At 50.4% G+C, this 16,489-nt stretch overlaps 1 protein-coding gene across 1 annotated transcript in view; it reads right to left on the bottom strand.

Moving 5' to 3' along the window:
• The window catches only part of LOC144720769 (follistatin-related protein 4-like), a 37,740-nt gene that overhangs the window by 5,637 nt on the left and 15,614 nt on the right, over positions 1-16,489 (bottom strand). Inside the window, exons 3-9 of the mRNA XM_078597795.1 lie at positions 9,927-10,087; positions 8,786-8,924; positions 6,615-6,776; positions 4,211-4,345; positions 3,639-3,766; positions 3,078-3,212; positions 2,281-2,388 (exon numbers count right to left, since the gene is read on the bottom strand). Coding sequence (XP_078453921.1) covers positions 2,281-2,388; positions 3,078-3,212; positions 3,639-3,766; positions 4,211-4,345; positions 6,615-6,776; positions 8,786-8,924; positions 9,927-10,087 — 968 coding nt within the window. The remainder of the gene's footprint in view (positions 1-2,280; positions 2,389-3,077; positions 3,213-3,638; positions 3,767-4,210; positions 4,346-6,614; positions 6,777-8,785; positions 8,925-9,926; positions 10,088-16,489) is intronic.

Here is a 16,489-nt window from a genome sequence, read left to right as displayed (position 1 = left end):
TCAACCGAGTTGCTAACGATTTTTTTTTATTCCCAGGATTGTTGACAGGCTGGGAAGTAACACATCAGCTGTCATGTGAGGCTCGTTTTTGACGGAACGGCCGCCGTCCCATCAAGCATCTCATCCGTCGGCCATCATCACGCCTTCCCGCTCCGACTTATTTTTTTTAAACAGTCAACCGCGGGCTTCTCCAATTTGCATTTGACCTCTGATCCGTGGATTTCCTCCTTCAAGTCGCTCCGTTTAATTTCCAGCATGCCACTCTCAATGTGTGTGTGTGTGGGTGCGGTAGTGTAGCAGTTCGCGCGCTGCGCTATGAACCTGGCGACCCGAGTTCGATTCCCACTCACGGCCAACATCGGTGAAGATTATCTGAACTGGTCCTGGGCCTCCCCTAGATCGACTCAGCCTCAAATGAGTAACTGGTGCGGTGCGTAAAAACATCACCACTAGGGAGACAAAAGCGGCTGGGTGTGGAGCTGGCCACCCACCCCTGCGTGTGCTGTTCTGGCTTTCATAGGTGCTCGCTAACAGCACTTGCCCCAACAGTATGTTAAGGCTATACGGGGATCTTTGTGTGTGTGTGTACTCTTGGCGCAGTAGGGGGCACAGGTGGTGCAGTCATCTCAATCAGTCAACATGGCACCTGCTGGGTCTGTCCGGTGACATCCTGCCTGCGGGTGTTCGACACTTCACGTGGCTTTAACGTGCACATAGCCTGGCACAAGCGCCGTGGTGACGTCACCGCCACTTTGTGGCGAATAGCGGTTCTTGTTTTTTGTTGTGTACTCTTCAGCTCTTATTAAATCGTCTTCATCGGTGGGGGGGTGAGGGGGGGGGGTCAGCATTTCGGATCCGTATGTCACAGCAGGTAACGTCCACCGGTCCAGGGACGTTCTTGTTTCGGCCCCATCGCTCGAGATCAAAATGCGGTCTTCCAAAAGCGCTCCATGCCGCCCTCTCTCTCTCTGCTGCTCTCTCTCTCTCTCTCTGCTGCTCTCTCTCTCTCATGTCACCGCCTTGACCCCCCACCCCACTCCATCGACAATCAACAACCCTGTTGTGTTTTCCAATTTCTCTCCCTCCAACAAATGGGTTACCTTTTCGTTCGTGGAACTTGTTGTAGATTACTTTTCTCTCTCTCTCTCTCTCGCTGTCTCTCACCTTTATCTTTGTGGTCTCACATCGCAGCCTGTTCTGTCAAAGTTATCAGCAATCATTTGCCGCAGTTCATTTCCAACGGGGTGCCTTCGGGAACACGCGAGATGGTTGACGCTTTCACCATTTTACGAGATAACTACGGCGGAGATTGCATTAAGAATGTAACAAGGTGCAGTGCAGAGCAGAGCAGGAAGGCAGGCAAGGAGATGCGCTCTTGCCGAGGCTACTGAAGGTGCAGTGAGAAGATTTATTCAGATTCGTTTTTTTTATGTTCTCACTGCACGTGGGCCTGGAATTACCTGCTGCCTTCTTTGTCTCACTTGGTTTGCAGTGACGTGGCTGCTCTGTGAGCTGCCGCTTCTCCCACTCTCGTCTTGACTTGTCATGCACCACAATTTGTCTCTTCAGATGCTTGTTTTAATACATTTGGTTGTCATTGCTCTGATTTCTGTTTGCTTCATTGTTGTTTTTATGTTGTTGCTTTTGTCAAGAGTATTTGGCTGCTATAAATGTTCTCGTGATAAGCCACGTCGTTGAGCCATTATTGGAAAAGAGAGCTATATAGCTCAGTGAGCCTTACCTGATACGTTTTTTTTAAGTTTAGTCCTTAGTTTTCAACTAGGCGACTCGGGTAACTTTTGCAAATTAGACTAACCTGGTCTCTTGGATTCTCACCTGGTTAAACAAACTTAACCAAAGTTGTGTCTTTTGTGTGCTGTACTCCTCGTGTACCGTATGGTGTCTGCTATTTTGTCTCACGTTCACCCGAGACGGGAGAAAATGTGGGACGTTCTCATCGGACGGAACGGGACGAGCATTCAAATCTGTTGCCCGTTGTTGTCCCTCCCTCACACTGACCCTGACAGCTCGTGGCTGATTCGCATTGAATACGCTGTGGACACAAAACACCACACGTGACGTGTAAGTGGAATTGTCAACCCGTGCCAGGTGGGAGCAGCAGCTCCCAGTGGACCTAACGACCCCTGGGGCCCCACTGCCGCACCGCTACCCCTGCTTCGGAGGGCCCTCGCTCGCTCGCAGCCTCCAAGCGAGCGCCGTGACCTCCAAGCGAGCGCCGCGACCTCCAGCTGCCGGCAACGGCTGCCGTCATCTCCTCACCTGCAGAGATTGACCCGCCGATCGATTGCGAGCGGCGCTCAGGACCCAGACGCGATCCCTCGCCGCCTCGTACACCAGATGCCCGGGGGACGGCACCGTAGGGATGACCTGCAATTGCGGAGCGCGCGGACCGCGTCAACCTCTCGCCCGCGAGTTCGCAAGGCCCGCCTCGGGCTCGACTTTCGCCGGACCGGTGCGGAGGAGCAGAGGTCGTCGACGTCCTTAGGTCGCGGGCAATGCGCGCGACTCCCGGGTGCGGCACGGCCGGGGGGGGGGGATGGAGCTCAGCCGCAGAGACCGAGTGCCGATCCCCAGGCGGAGTCATGCACCGCTGTGGTTTGTTTGTCGATGCGCTGCAATAACAACGCTCGGCGTCGCGACGACGCACTAAACTTTAACTATTTTTGTTCTACTCTTTGGTTCTTTCGGTAAAGTCACGTAGGTATGAAATAAAATAAATCACGACGTTTCGGGCACAACACAAGCGTCCGTCATCAGGTAAGGGCCCACTGAGCTGTATAGCTCTTTTTCTAAACCAACCTCGCCACAAACGATAACTCAACGATGGGGCTCATCGTGTGGAAATTTATAGTAGTCAAATACACTAGACGCGTGTTTCTAAACGTGGAGGGGAAAACCGGAGGACCCGGAGAAAAATCTGCGCCAAATATACACAGCAGGCGTCAGGGTCGGGATCGAAGCCACGACCTCTTGCATCCCAGGCGAAGTAGTTAACATCTCTTAGCCACCGTGACCCTGATACGCATCGCGATGGTGAGCGCGACGGAGCGTCTCACCTGCACGGCCTTCTGCGCGAACACGTCCACCACCACCACGCGGTTCTGCAGCGGTTGGGCGACATAAATGAACTTGTTTGCAACGACCACAGCAGATCCCCAGAGGCACTTCCCGGCGTCTCCGCAGAGCCGCTCCTGCAACACAAGAGTGCGCAAAGGCAAAGGTCACCCGTATAGCCTGTGCCGAACTGTTGGGGCAAGTGCTGTGAGCGAGCACCCTTGCGATGGACAAAAACGACGCGCACGAGGTTATGGGCATTGTTCTGCTGATGCAGGCGTGTGTCCCGTGCACACACACACACACACTTAGAACAAAGATTAAGATCCCAGACTGTTGGGGCAAGTGCTGTTGGCGAGTACCTTTGAAGGCCGGTACAGCAATCAAGGCGGTGGGGTGACCGATTCCACAACGGGCCGCCTTTGCCTCCCCCACCGTCGATGCTTACCCACTGTACCGGCTACTCATTCAAGGCTGAGCGAGCCTAGGGGGCAAACCGGTTCAGATGCTCGCCACCGACGTTGACCCCCGCCGGGACTCGCGTCGCTCGCCGGGAACCTCACCGCGTGCGGAGCGGCGCCCTCCACTCCGAGGTCGAGACGGAGGACGTCGCACGAGTCGGGCGCCAGCAGCGACACGGAGCCGCCTCCCCCGCCAAACGCGTAGAGCACGTTCCTCCTCGCGGGGGGCCCTGCACAGCGCCAGCAACAACAACAACAACAAAAACAACAACAACAAACACGCAGCTCGCGGTCACGACGTTCCCGCCGCACGCGACGCCGACAAATGTTGCGACACCGGTGCCAACGGCGGGAATACGGTGGCGATACGGACGCTGGGTGACATCGAGATGTCCGCTGGAACGTGTTTGGTTCGCGTTTCTCAACCCCCCCCACCCATCGCCCCCGAAGCTAACGAGCGAACGAGGCCCGCTCGTTTGTTTTGGCACTCGTATCGTCTGACAACGGCGCGGGCGACTCTCGTGCGTTGAGGGATCTTGTCCACCCCCGCAGGAGAAAGTCTCCCAGCGATTCTCGACGTCCTTGACGCGACCTCCCCCCCCCCTTCTCTCCCTCCCCCCCAGGTGACCGCGATCACCCTGTGGATGCCGCAGATCGCGGCCGCCGCAGCTTACGTGGCTTGAGAGGGAGGTCCTTGACGAAGAGAGAGGAGATTCGCTGCCGCGTGCCGGCGGGGTTGTGCGCCTGGCAGGTGTAAGCCGCCGTGTCCTCGTAGCGCACGTGGTCGATGCGCAGCTCCTGGCCGCCGCCTGCAACGACAGCGCCGCTCGTCTGGCGGTGACTCCGTGTACGCCGTCGCAGGTAAAAAAAAACATTTACCCGTAAAAACAAAGTTTTTCACTATAAATCCTTTATATGCGTGGCGGCTAGAATCTTCTCGTCCTCTGGCTTGAGATGGCTGCCACCTATGGGTCAGATGATTGCCTGCCACCATTAAGCAATTGGTAATTAAATATAATTTATTTTTTCCTAAAAAGTGTAAAATTTGGGATTTTTTTTCACGAATATAAATTGTCACGCACAACGAGTCTGTGTGCAAAATGTCAGCTCGATTGGATCACGGAAAGTGGGTTAAAAAACGACCGAAAGATTTGCACGGTCGTAAGCGCGCTAGCAAGCAAGCAAGTGAACTTAATATAAAGTATTTCAAAAAAAAATCACGCGAGGAGGACGGCCGTGGTTGTTTTTGTTTGGGTTAGGCGACGTGCCGGTGGTTCTATCCCAACATTCGCGTTGTCAGGCACCTGCGGGCATTATCATGTTGGTTGTCTCGGCGGTAGAGCGAGTAGCTCCCAATCAGAAGGTCGCAAGTTCAAATCCTGGCTTGGGGCTAACTCAACCGGGCATTGCTCTGGGATCCTTAAAATGATGACTACTTCATGGGGAAGTCACATGTGGTTGTCCTATGGATAGACTCGCCCCCGTCATAGAAATGTGGAATGTCCAATACTTGCTCTGCAGGGCTAAAAACAGGAGGTGAGCACCAATGCCTCAATGCTCATTTGAGCACGAAGTCGCTCTGACTTAAATCTCTTCTTATCTGTCATCCTATTAGCAGTGACGCCTCTGTCCCAGCAGGTCCCGTGACATCCCCAGCTGTTGGGGTTCTGCACAGACCGCTGGGCTCCACGCGACGGAGGAACGCAAACCTCACTCGGGACCCCGGCACCGTCTCTCTCATAGCCCCTGAGCCGTACATTCTTGATGCAGGGGCTGTGGCCACGGGCGCTTAGCAGCCTGCGAAGGTCATCTAATCCCTGCTTGCGCATCTACATATTTATAAGCGGGAGGCAAAGAGCATTCACGTGCTGCGATAGCAAAGCATCGCTAAAGTAAACACGCTCGGGCGATGGGCGGTGCGCATGCGACGGATGCGTTAATCCACTGGTCAACGGTGATCTGCTGCACGCTGCTTGGATGCCATGGTCGGGATCTTCTCGCATTGTGCGTGGGCTGCTCCTGCCCGTGGAACGTTGGGCCGACGTTGGCATGGAACGTTGGGCCACCATTCCATGTTTACTCGGACCACGCTGGCAGTGAGGGTAAAAGCTTCAACGTGGTTTCCTTAATGTAATCAATGCTCTTGAGGAAAGCCTAATCTGTAAGCACCATCAACAGTTTGACGTAAATTAGTTTTTTTTGTGATTATTATAAAAATAACGATTTTTTTTGGTTATCTTGCAATTTTCAGAAACAGCACACAAACCTTTTGTGTTTGTGTGATGAGCTGACCAAGTGCAATCTGTGACATGGTGGAGCACAGACCTCAGTGCATCATCCCACTGGTGTCAATACGTACGTACCACTTTGTGGGTACGTCAACAGTGATTCATCCTGGGGGGAGACTCGGCCCCGCCATAGGAACGTGGGATTCCATCACGAGGTGAGCATCTACATCATGGGACCTCCTTTGGCAGTACCAAAATATGATAATAGGTTTTCCCCCTTTTTTCTGGCAACAAATCAGGTGTTAAGATGTTAAAACACCAAACTGAAACCTTTTACAAGGAATCATATCTGCATTAACAACAATGCTTGTGGTCAGAATGCAAAAAAAAAACATAAAACATACTCTGAAAATATATGCATTGTCCTTGAAACTGATTTGTCCACACCAGAGACATCTTTCTTTTGAGCCTCGTCTCAAACCGTGTTAGACCAGAGGACGTCAAAAGGTGTACATCCCAAAGACAATGCATTAACAGAGTAATGAGAGCTCGGGGTGAGCATCTACATCACGGGACCTCCTTTGCCAGTACAAAAATATGATAATAGGTTTTGTTTCCAGAAAAAAAGGGGAAACCCCTATTTTCATATTTTGGTACTGGCAAAGGAGGTCCCATGATGCAGAAGGAACCTGTTCGACATGTCCCTCAGATCGGTGCGAGCCGGTTGTTAACAGACGGTTGTTATCGCGTACTAATTCAGTTTTGCTCTGCCGCCCGTTGGCATCGTAGAGATCGATGCTGTGGCAAAACCCCTACTCCCGAGCGTGACCTCTTGCGGCGACGTGCTCACCTTGCAGGCTGACGTGGTGGTACGGATCTGGAACGACCTTTTCGTCATTTTTGAACCAGGTGACTCGGGGGCGTGGGATCCCATCGGCGTGACACCTCAGGACGGCGGGCTGGCCTGGCTCTCGCAGCTGGCTCGACACAGCGACGCGCACTGCCGGTGGCACTGCATCATGCGCGGCACACGCGGGCACGCAGCACGCACCGTACACAGAGGCCCGTCGCAGGCAGTGGCCGTAATGTCACCAATTCTGTTCTGCTGGTGCAGTTCGATATCTGGCAACCCACACCGCTTTTTGGCCAAAATGAATGCAATTCTAAATGTTCTGTTGTTTTTTAATCTCGCGTGGCGACCTTTTCCGCTGGAGACCAAGTTCGGACACATTTCTCAGTCAGCCCAGGTCGAAGAAATCTGTGTTATTGAAAAAGTTCAACGCAGTGCCACCACAGCTTGATACAAATCAATCCCTTCGACCAAAACACCCATTTAAATTCCCGGACGGACCAAGGCAAACCGGGAAAGGGGCAACCTTACGTTTAGCGCTCATTTCTGTGAGATACACAGAGTTAAGAATACGTTTTTTTTTTTAATAATCCCCAGACTGAACATATAGGTTAGTAAGGCCACGATTTGTTTAGCTGAACCAGCCACTACGAGCGGCGGCATTGCGATCACACCAGCGGCACTGTCCAATTTAGGCCTGACAGGTACACACAACCCGCAGACTCCATCCGACCGATCGGAGAGAAATACAGTGGGACGAAGAAACAGTGAGAACTCCCACCCCTAATGGAAATAGGCACACGGCCAACTCTGAATACAAGTCTCTGTGCCCTCTTTGCGCGCACATCGCACTCTGAATATAAAACACGGGGGGACACTTGCACACGCGTTTTCATAAAAAAAAAATTACGGGGAGCTGGAAGTGGGTCACAGTCGAGGTGGTGGCGCGGCTGCACCATCACCGGCCAACGGCAAGCCTCTCTTGTCACCATTCCCTTCTGGTGCGCTGAGGCCTCCCGACGCGACGCAAGGCCGCTGGCTCCCGTGCGCCTCGCTGTGCCGACCCCTTCGTAACTCAAAACCCCCGCAAAGGTCAGACCGGAAACCCACACAACTAAACGCTTGAAAGTATATTGTGACCGGTGACAAGTGCCCTAAACTAGCCGATGAGTGTGAAGCCAGTGTCTTGTTGTCTGTGTAATAATAACAAGCTTTATAAGTATAGGGCGCTCGCTTAAAAGCCTCAGCAACTCAAAAAAGCATCCCAAGTCACAACTCATCTCAAACTATTTGAAGGGCACCCTCAGTGGCAGCTGTCCCTGTGCCATACAAGGCCTGCAAGCGGGTATTCCACTGCCAGGAACGGGGGAAGATAATTTATATGCACAACCCCTTATTGACACAGTGCCGCAGTATTAAGCAGGGCAGACTGTCAGATTCCAACCGCGGACTTCTGCAGTGAACAGCGAACGCGAAGCTAAAAACGTTTTTTTTATTCATCAGGTAAGGCCACACTGCGCTATGTCGCTCTATTTCAGAAGCGACCTGGCCACAAATGACAGCTCAACGAAGCGGCGTATCACGTGGACATATACGGCAGCCAGATACTCGAAACGCACGTTTCTAAATTGTGGAGGGAAAACCCGTAAGAGCCGGAAAAAAATCCACACGACCACGGGGAGAACATGCAAACTTCCAAAATACACATGCGTCCGGGTTCGGGATCGAACCCACGAAACCTCCTGTATACTCTTTGGTTCTTTCGGTAAAGTCACGTGGAAGGAAATTAAATAATAATAGAATACGACGTTTCGATTGCAACACAAGCAATCGTCATCAGGTACGAATGAATGAGAAAACAAACCTAGTAAACTTAGAAATACAATGCAATACAACACAGATAGTCGGCTAACATAACAGTCAACACCCTACCTGGTTGATTAAGTTCTTCCAAAGATTGCTAAATTTGAGAGAGAGAGAGAGACAAAACACAGACACGGAGACACATAGACAGACACACAAGCAGAGAGAGAGAGAGACTCACGCAGATACTATTAGAAAGCCGCCTGTATACTTGGCGTGATAGTTAACATCTGGTCACCGTGGCGCTGCCGAACGCGCTCCAAGCCGGTCGGCGTGGCGATGGGAGGCGGGTTTCGCGTGGTCGTTACCTCTCACCAGGAGCGCGACGCTCTGCCCGCCGCCGCTGGCGTTGTTGCGAGCGCGGCGGTCGCAGCAGCAGCTGTAGGTACCGGCGTGCACGACGCTCACGCGGGGAAAGACGAGGCTGCGGCTGCCGTCGTTAACGACCTGCGCGACAAGGGGCCACACGGCGCGCACCACAACCCGGAGCCTCAAGCGGCACCAGCGTTCCACCAGCAAACACGCACGTATTGGGTCGGCAAAAGTAAAATGCGAAGATAAAAATATGCGCGCACTTGCAAGTTTCGCATGGCGAGTTTTAATGCGAGAGATAATTTCCTTGCAACTTGATGATTTGTTCGCTTCTGCGTTTTAACAGTGGTTTTGTCACTGCTCTGTTGTGATGCGGCATCCTGGCCCAAATCTCCACGCGCGAGTTCCCAGCAACTATGAACCACGGTTTAGTTTAACAGTCGACTGGAGGTTACACTATTTTAGGAACTCTGATTTGGCTTAAGAACAACGAGCACAGGTGTGCCACGTGGCAAGTGAAAAAAGCACTCAGCATTGCCAAGGCAACCAGTTCAAAAGAACTGAACGTGTCGCCACGCCGTTTGGACCACTGACTCAAAGAGTTGAGAAAATGTGGCCGTGCCAACAACAGTCAGCAGGGAAACAAAGACGCAGCTGTAGGTCGGTTTCACCCTCATTAGGACTCATCAGTGCAGTACAGTCATCAATGTTCGCTGCAGCCATATGCCTCTGGGCGTCTCATAAAAGTACCTTGCCAGTAAACATGCAACTTTGGTTCAACATTGGCATGCCACTGTATCGTTGGCCCAACGTTTCATGTTTACACTTTGGAGACTGTCTAAACACTTTCCTAAAGGTAGCAATAATTAAAATATTCGGGATTCCTACAGCGTTACGGTAAGTCCTCTCTATATATACCACATTAGGAATGATTTTACAGTATTCTTTGATAAAAAGTATTTTAAAAAAATATTCGACGTAGCTTTACCGAAAGACCCAAAGAATATGAATTCATGCAGTCACGAAAGCTTTAAGTCAAGATTTATACAGTATAATACGGTACGGGGCTTCGAGTCGTTTTGGTGTCAATTTCATAATTCGGTGAGCGGAGAGGCAGGAGGGCACGGCGCGTCGCACCGTGATGCCGTCGGCCGAGGAAGGAGACAGTTGTACGTGGTTCCTCCGCCAGCCGTGCGGCGTGCCCCGGCCCAGCCTGCACGGCAACTCCACGCGCTCTCCGCTGTTGGCCACCATGTACACCGGCACCTCGACTTGCCGCTCGACCCGTCGGCCGGCCCCTGCGGACAGACATCATGGAAATCGGTTTAACACGTAGTAGGCTTTTGCGACCAATATCATCTATAATATAGGGGTTTTATTGGGGGGGTTAGATCGCGTAAATATAAATGTGTCGTTAAACATGCCACCATCCGACACAGCCAATTAGTAAGGGTTGTCACCTAAGCAAAACATACCAATTCGTTGCTAGTATAGCGCGCGGGTGTGTTGGAGAGCAAATCCACAACATTTACAAGGTTTAACAACGCATTTATATTTAACCCCAAAAAAAACCCAATTTTATGGATCATGGAAATCGTCACCGTCGTAGGTCGTCTGCATGGGAATGCAAACTACTACGAGGTATCGTGGAAGACCGGCCACTTCATCTGGCTTTCAGACTCGGGCTTTGCTATTCCAACCGGTAAAGCTCCACTGAGGGCAGCAGCCTCTGTTACGAGGACGACCACAGCCCAAAGAGGAGAGGCAGTGGTCCGCTTCTAGGGAGTGGGCGAGTCCAGGACTGGCCCAGCTTTCAGTTTGTGAGCCACGCGAAAGCTCTCCGCGACGTGATCCATTGTGTGGTTCTGGTTGACGCGCTCTGTGTGTGAGTGTGTGGCTGGGGGGGGGGGATGTAATCTTTAAAGTCACACGTGCGCTAGAGGTGCGGCTCTGCAGCGAACAGAACAAAGCCGTGCGCCGCAGTGGTGGCAGCTACGGGACATTGCGGGGTGGGAATGTGCAAACCAGAGATAAAACAACACATATTTACACGAATCCCACGGCAAAAAAACACTCACCGCAAAACAGGACGAAACGATAAACAAATCCAACTTAAATACAAATCAAAAAACTGTTTTCAGTCACAGACGTTTCGCGTAAACAAACTGTGTTCATGATTGAGCTTGGTTATCGCATTGATAGCGATCGCGGCGGAGGTAATCCCACAGAGTGGCCTCCACACGCACGCACGCCTAGAGAGGTGGCCGTGGGATTGCTCGTGCGGGACCATCCCTGCCTCGAGCGCCACAATCTCACTCGTGACGCCGAAGGGACTTTCGCCGACCCCGGTGCCGCCGGTCGATCGGTCATCGCTATTTTGCTGCCTCCTCTTTAAACTCTTCCTCCAACTGTTTCTGTGTTCCGAATTATCAGGAAGACGCTGTGTCCCGTGGCTTTCCTATTTATTAGGAAGCCACTGGAGCTATGCACTTTTACAATTTAAATGGAAAACTCACTTCTTTAAAACTGCGTTTCGTGTTTAGAATGGTGTCCTTCCCCGGCACCTGCCATTAGCACGGTTGGCTACGTACGGTACGCAAGATGTTCAACATCCCTACAGACAAACCCCCATTTTAAACATATCATACTAAGCACAGCAGTGGGCCACATCAAACTATAATGGTGGCTGTCTTGGCATTAGAATACTACTGTACAAGCACACATTCACTGTGGCAGTGTTGACGGCATACGTGGTGGCCATATCTGCTCCCTCGTCATGTTCTGCGAATCCCAAAATGACAGACGACGGGATATTTGTGCCAGCAGGTGGTGTTTGCGCATCGAGGGATAACGAGCCTCGGCACGCACGCGCAGCCCGAAACGACAGATGGGAGCAGGGGCAGTGCCGAGACCGAGACAAACATTATGCTGGCTCATTTCCAGCGCGGTCAGCGGCCGAGCTTCAACCCAGACCCTGGGTCATCCGGCGCGACTGCTTCCTTCAGCCTGCCCGGTTCGCCCAGACCGACAACCCCGGCAGCGGACGCACCGCGCCACGCGACCGACGGACGCACGATGATTCCCTCCTGTCGTCGAGTTGCTTGCCCAAGGACAGGTCCCTTAGGTCAAGTTGTCGATTCCTGATATCGTCCCTGCCTGACCGCAGGCGAGTAGTCATTGTGGATAAGAGATAAGGAGATAATAGGATCCTGAGCAAAGGAATTAATTCATGCTCGAATTAATAAAGGGTTTTTTTCTTCTGAATACTTCTCATGCAATTTCCGCCTGTACTTAAGTGCATATTGTCATGGTGATGCGCTATGAAAATAGACACAGACTTGAGCTGCAAACGATCAACAGTCACTTCTTCTGCAGGCCCTGTGATTTGTTTTTCATCTGAAATATCGGGTCCATCACTGTGAACTCTATCACGAGATCGGCCACCTTTCGTGATTAACAAAAGGGAATCTACAGCGGTGCAACTTCTCACCACACTGGAAAATTACCGCAAAATGAGATGCGATTTCAAATCCTTGCAGGCTTACAAATCCTTACGGCGTGCTCCAAGCCCCGATATTGACATTCTCAATATTAACATTCACGTGTTCTCTGACACGCGTATGACGCACATCAGCCGTGGAGCAACGCAGCGTGCGTTTTACACGAGAATGAAGAATTCTACGTTTTCAAATTCAACCTTTGAGAATGCAACTCCCACCCAATTTGGACGTGAGCACGGGAGAAAGGGAAATCCGGCTTTGGCCGCGGGTGACTGGTGCAGGGAAAGCCAGGTCCAATTCGGGCGTTCACCATCAACCGCACATGGGGGGGAGCGTGACCCGACAACAGGGCCACGCTTTTGCCTTTTAAATGAAGACTGCACGCAATTTGAGAAAATCCTACAACCGTGTCAACCGAAACAACGAACACCCCTGCCGGCGATACTGCACACGGTTTAAATCTCACCCGGGAAATTCAACAGGCAACAAAAGCCCCCTACGTGCGTTTACGTGATAGAAAATAAAATTAGTTATTGTTAAAAATATTCCTAACAGGCAAGATGCACAGCACGATATAAGCAGAATATCTTACACTCCAACCCACGTTTGTTATGTATCATACCAATCATCCAGTTTCTATTTTAAAAAACACAAACAATTCCACGCATATACATTAACAGTGTTCTCACAATTTAATTATATTTAATGTAACAACTTTCACTATCGGCCATGATCTATGTACTGCTGGATGAAGGTTGTCACAATCCATCTCCACGCCCGCACTTCGGCTCTTCCCATCGCCCTTTGTGTGCGTGGTGGAGCGGTCGTGTAGCGGTCAGCGCTCTGCCCTACGAACCTGGCGAACCGGGTAAGATTCACGTTCACAGCCAACACCAGTGGCGATTATTTTAACCGGTCCTGGGCCTCCCCTAGGTCGACTGAGCCTCAAATGAGTACCTGGTGCGATGCGGTAACATCGCCTCTGGGGAGACAAAGGCGGCCGGGCGTGGTGTTGGCCACCCACCCCCTCGTGTGCCGTGCCAGCCTTCATAGGTGCTCGCTAACAGCACTTGCCCCAACAGTCTACAGGGTATCATGTTTGCAATAACCACAACACAAGCAGTCAAAATGCAAACAAAAAGAAACAACTCTGATAATGATAATGATTTGCACTGTCCTTGAAGTTGATTGGTCCACACCCGAGACAGCTTTTCTTAGAGCCTAGTCTCCATTGGTGTTGGACCAGATGACGCCAAAAGGCGTACAACTCAAAAACAGTGCACTATCAGAGTATTGAGAGCTCGGGGTAAGCATTTACACTATGAGACATCTCCTTTACCAGTGGCAAAATATAGTAATACGTTTTTACCCTTTCAACTGGTACAAAAACTGACACCTTTATACAAGGCATCATGTTTGCAATAACCACAACACAAGCAGTCAAAATGCAAACATTTTGACCAATCAACTTCAAGGACAGTGCATATCGTTATCAGAGTTGTTTCTTTTTGTTTGCATTTTGACTGCTTGTGTTGTGGTTATTGCAAACATGATGCCTTGTATGAAGGTGTCAGTTTTTGTACCAGTTGAAAGGGTAAAAACCTATTACTATAGTCTACAGGGTGTTTAAAAAAGATGGACCCAATTTGAAAGATATAGCGATTTCAAAACGGGTCCATCTTTTTGAATCACCCTGTATTAAGGCTCCACGGGGGATCTTTGTCGTCCTCCCAGACGGGGGGTTCTCTTTTAGTCTCCGCTCTGGGGCCCCCCGTGCCCCGGTCCCGTGTAGCGAGGTAGCCCCACTCCAGACGCAGCCGCTTCCCTTCACACTCAACGCTGCGAACCTCTCGACTTTGTTCCTCTTTGTGCCTCTCAGTGCCAACCCAAGCATGACGCCACTCCATTGCCTTCGTCAGATAATAAACGTTAATTATCATGGGTATTATCACTTTGCATTATTAGCGGCTAATTAACTACAGAGACTCGCTGAATTACAGGAATTAATTTACGGGCTGCTCCCTTCGCGTTGAGCGTGGAACGAGGGAGGCCCCTGGCCATGCCACCTGATCCCCACGTCGAGTTCAACTCCCGGGTCACGTGAACGAACATCTTGAGGGTCGACTTTGACCAGGATCACGGAGGTTTGAAGTCCACCGCAGCAAGGAGGATCTCCAGCATCACTTTGATGGCCGTTCACGTGGAGGAAAGGTCAAATGTTGCATGCGACAGTGGCGCCATGGTTGCGAGATGTTAACTACCTCGCCTGGTATACAGGAAGTCGTGGGGTTGATACCGACCCTGACGCTTGGGTAGTTGGAGTCTGCATGTCTGTCTCCCCGTGGTCCCATGGATTTTTCTCCGGGCCCTCCGGTTTCCCCTCCACATTTAGAATCAACACGCGTTTAGAGTGTTTGGCTGCTAATAACATTTGCACGCGATAAGCCACTTCATTGGGCTATCATTTGTGGCCAGGTCGCTTCTGAGAAAAGAGTTAAATAGCTCAGTGGGCCTTACCTGGTAAAATAAAAAGTGTACAGTTACAATTTGAACTTTCCCCCTGGGAACAGCCCTGACGTGGCATCTGCAGCACAGTTAGAACATCATTCCATCGCAGTCTACAGACAGCTTTAACTCTCCACTGGGAAGGACTGAAGGCGTGTTTGAAAAGTCACAGACGTTGGAATTTCGCCGAAACTAATCCAAGTCAAATTTCGATTTAAAGCTTCATTCAGACTCTGTCTTCTCGCCAGACCTGTTCTTCACCTGAGGACGGCTGCTTGCGTTGTGGCCGAAACGTCGTGAGAATTATTTTATTATGTTTTATTATTATTATTTTATTATTTCCATTTTACGTGACTTTACCGAAAGAACCAAGAAGATAATCCAAGTCATTACACTTTAGCGACTGATTTTTAGTCTTGTATTGACTGTTTTAATAATGTGCCTTGATTGTATTGATTTACTTTGTTTTTATATTTAGCATGTTGCTTTCGCGTGCACTTGTTTTAGCACGTCTCCTTTGAAAGAAAAATAAATAATCTGTTACAGTACTTGTATTCTCCAAAATGGCGTTGTGATAATGTTGTTTTACATCGGATATAATCTAGATTTGAAGCTTTCGTGACTGCAGGAATCCATACTCTTTGGTTCTTTCGGTAAAGTCACGTAGGTACAAAATAAATTAAATCACGACGTTTCGGGTGCAACACAAGTACCCGTCATCAGGTGGGAACAACCACAGCAATAAACAATTGATGAAGTGGGCACTTATTTTGTACCTACGTTACTTTACCGAAACAACCAAAGAGTATACATCGGATATAATTTCGTATCGAACTCGGAGCCATGTCTAACAGAGTCCTTGCCTATAAACATCTGGCAGATCACCAGAAATTATTCCAGCAAGTCTGACTCTGCTAATGAGACACTGAATGTCAAAACCAGTCCAGACGTTTGCTTGGATTGAACCACTGCTGCTGAAATTGTACACTCCCAGAAAAATGCGTGGCGGATGGAATGTGTAAAATTACTTGACATTTTTTGTGTGTGCGGAGGAACAGATATGGGAATGAGGCGAATTTTTCTGCTTTGTTACTGTTCATAACATCAGGCTCTTCGTACGTGGGCATAAAGCAAAGGCATCACCATGATGATAATGATTATTTTGATAGCCGCATTTCCTAGAATAATTCTGCATCGTCTGAAGTGTTTTGGTTACGAGCTGAAATGCGGTGCTCGTACATTCTGAGGTGCCCCAACAAGTCGGGGAGAGCGGTCAAAGACACTGCGAGGACAGCCGAGGTTGTCCGAGTGATAAGAGGAGGTGTTTTTTTTTTAACGATGAGAAATATCGAGGCTGCAAGCTCTGGGTCGAGAACAAGAGCAAATCACAAATAAAAATGAGAGTTGGAGGAAATGAGCCTCACGCAATATGTGGGGACCTCTATTTTGAGCTCGTGGCTGGCTGGCTGGCTCGCTGGGTGCGTCTGAAAGAGCCGTCACTCCGACCTCTCATCTCCTGGGAAATATGGCTTTCTCTTCCTGGCATTAAGTATTAATGATCGGACTCTAAACACGCAAACCTTGCCACACTTCAGCGGCGATTACTGTGCAGCTTTTCATGTTTGCAAACTCACGTACCAGGGGACAGCTCGGCTTGATGCTACACCACCGGCTCGGGAGGGCGAGGAGGGTAAG

Source organism: Lampetra planeri, chromosome 9 (assembly GCF_965212315.1).
Source record: "Lampetra planeri chromosome 9, kcLamPlan1.2.h2, whole genome shotgun sequence".
Taxonomy (NCBI): Eukaryota; Metazoa; Chordata; class Hyperoartia; order Petromyzontiformes; family Petromyzontidae; genus Lampetra; species Lampetra planeri.
This window is presented reverse-complemented; position numbering and strand designations above follow the sequence as displayed.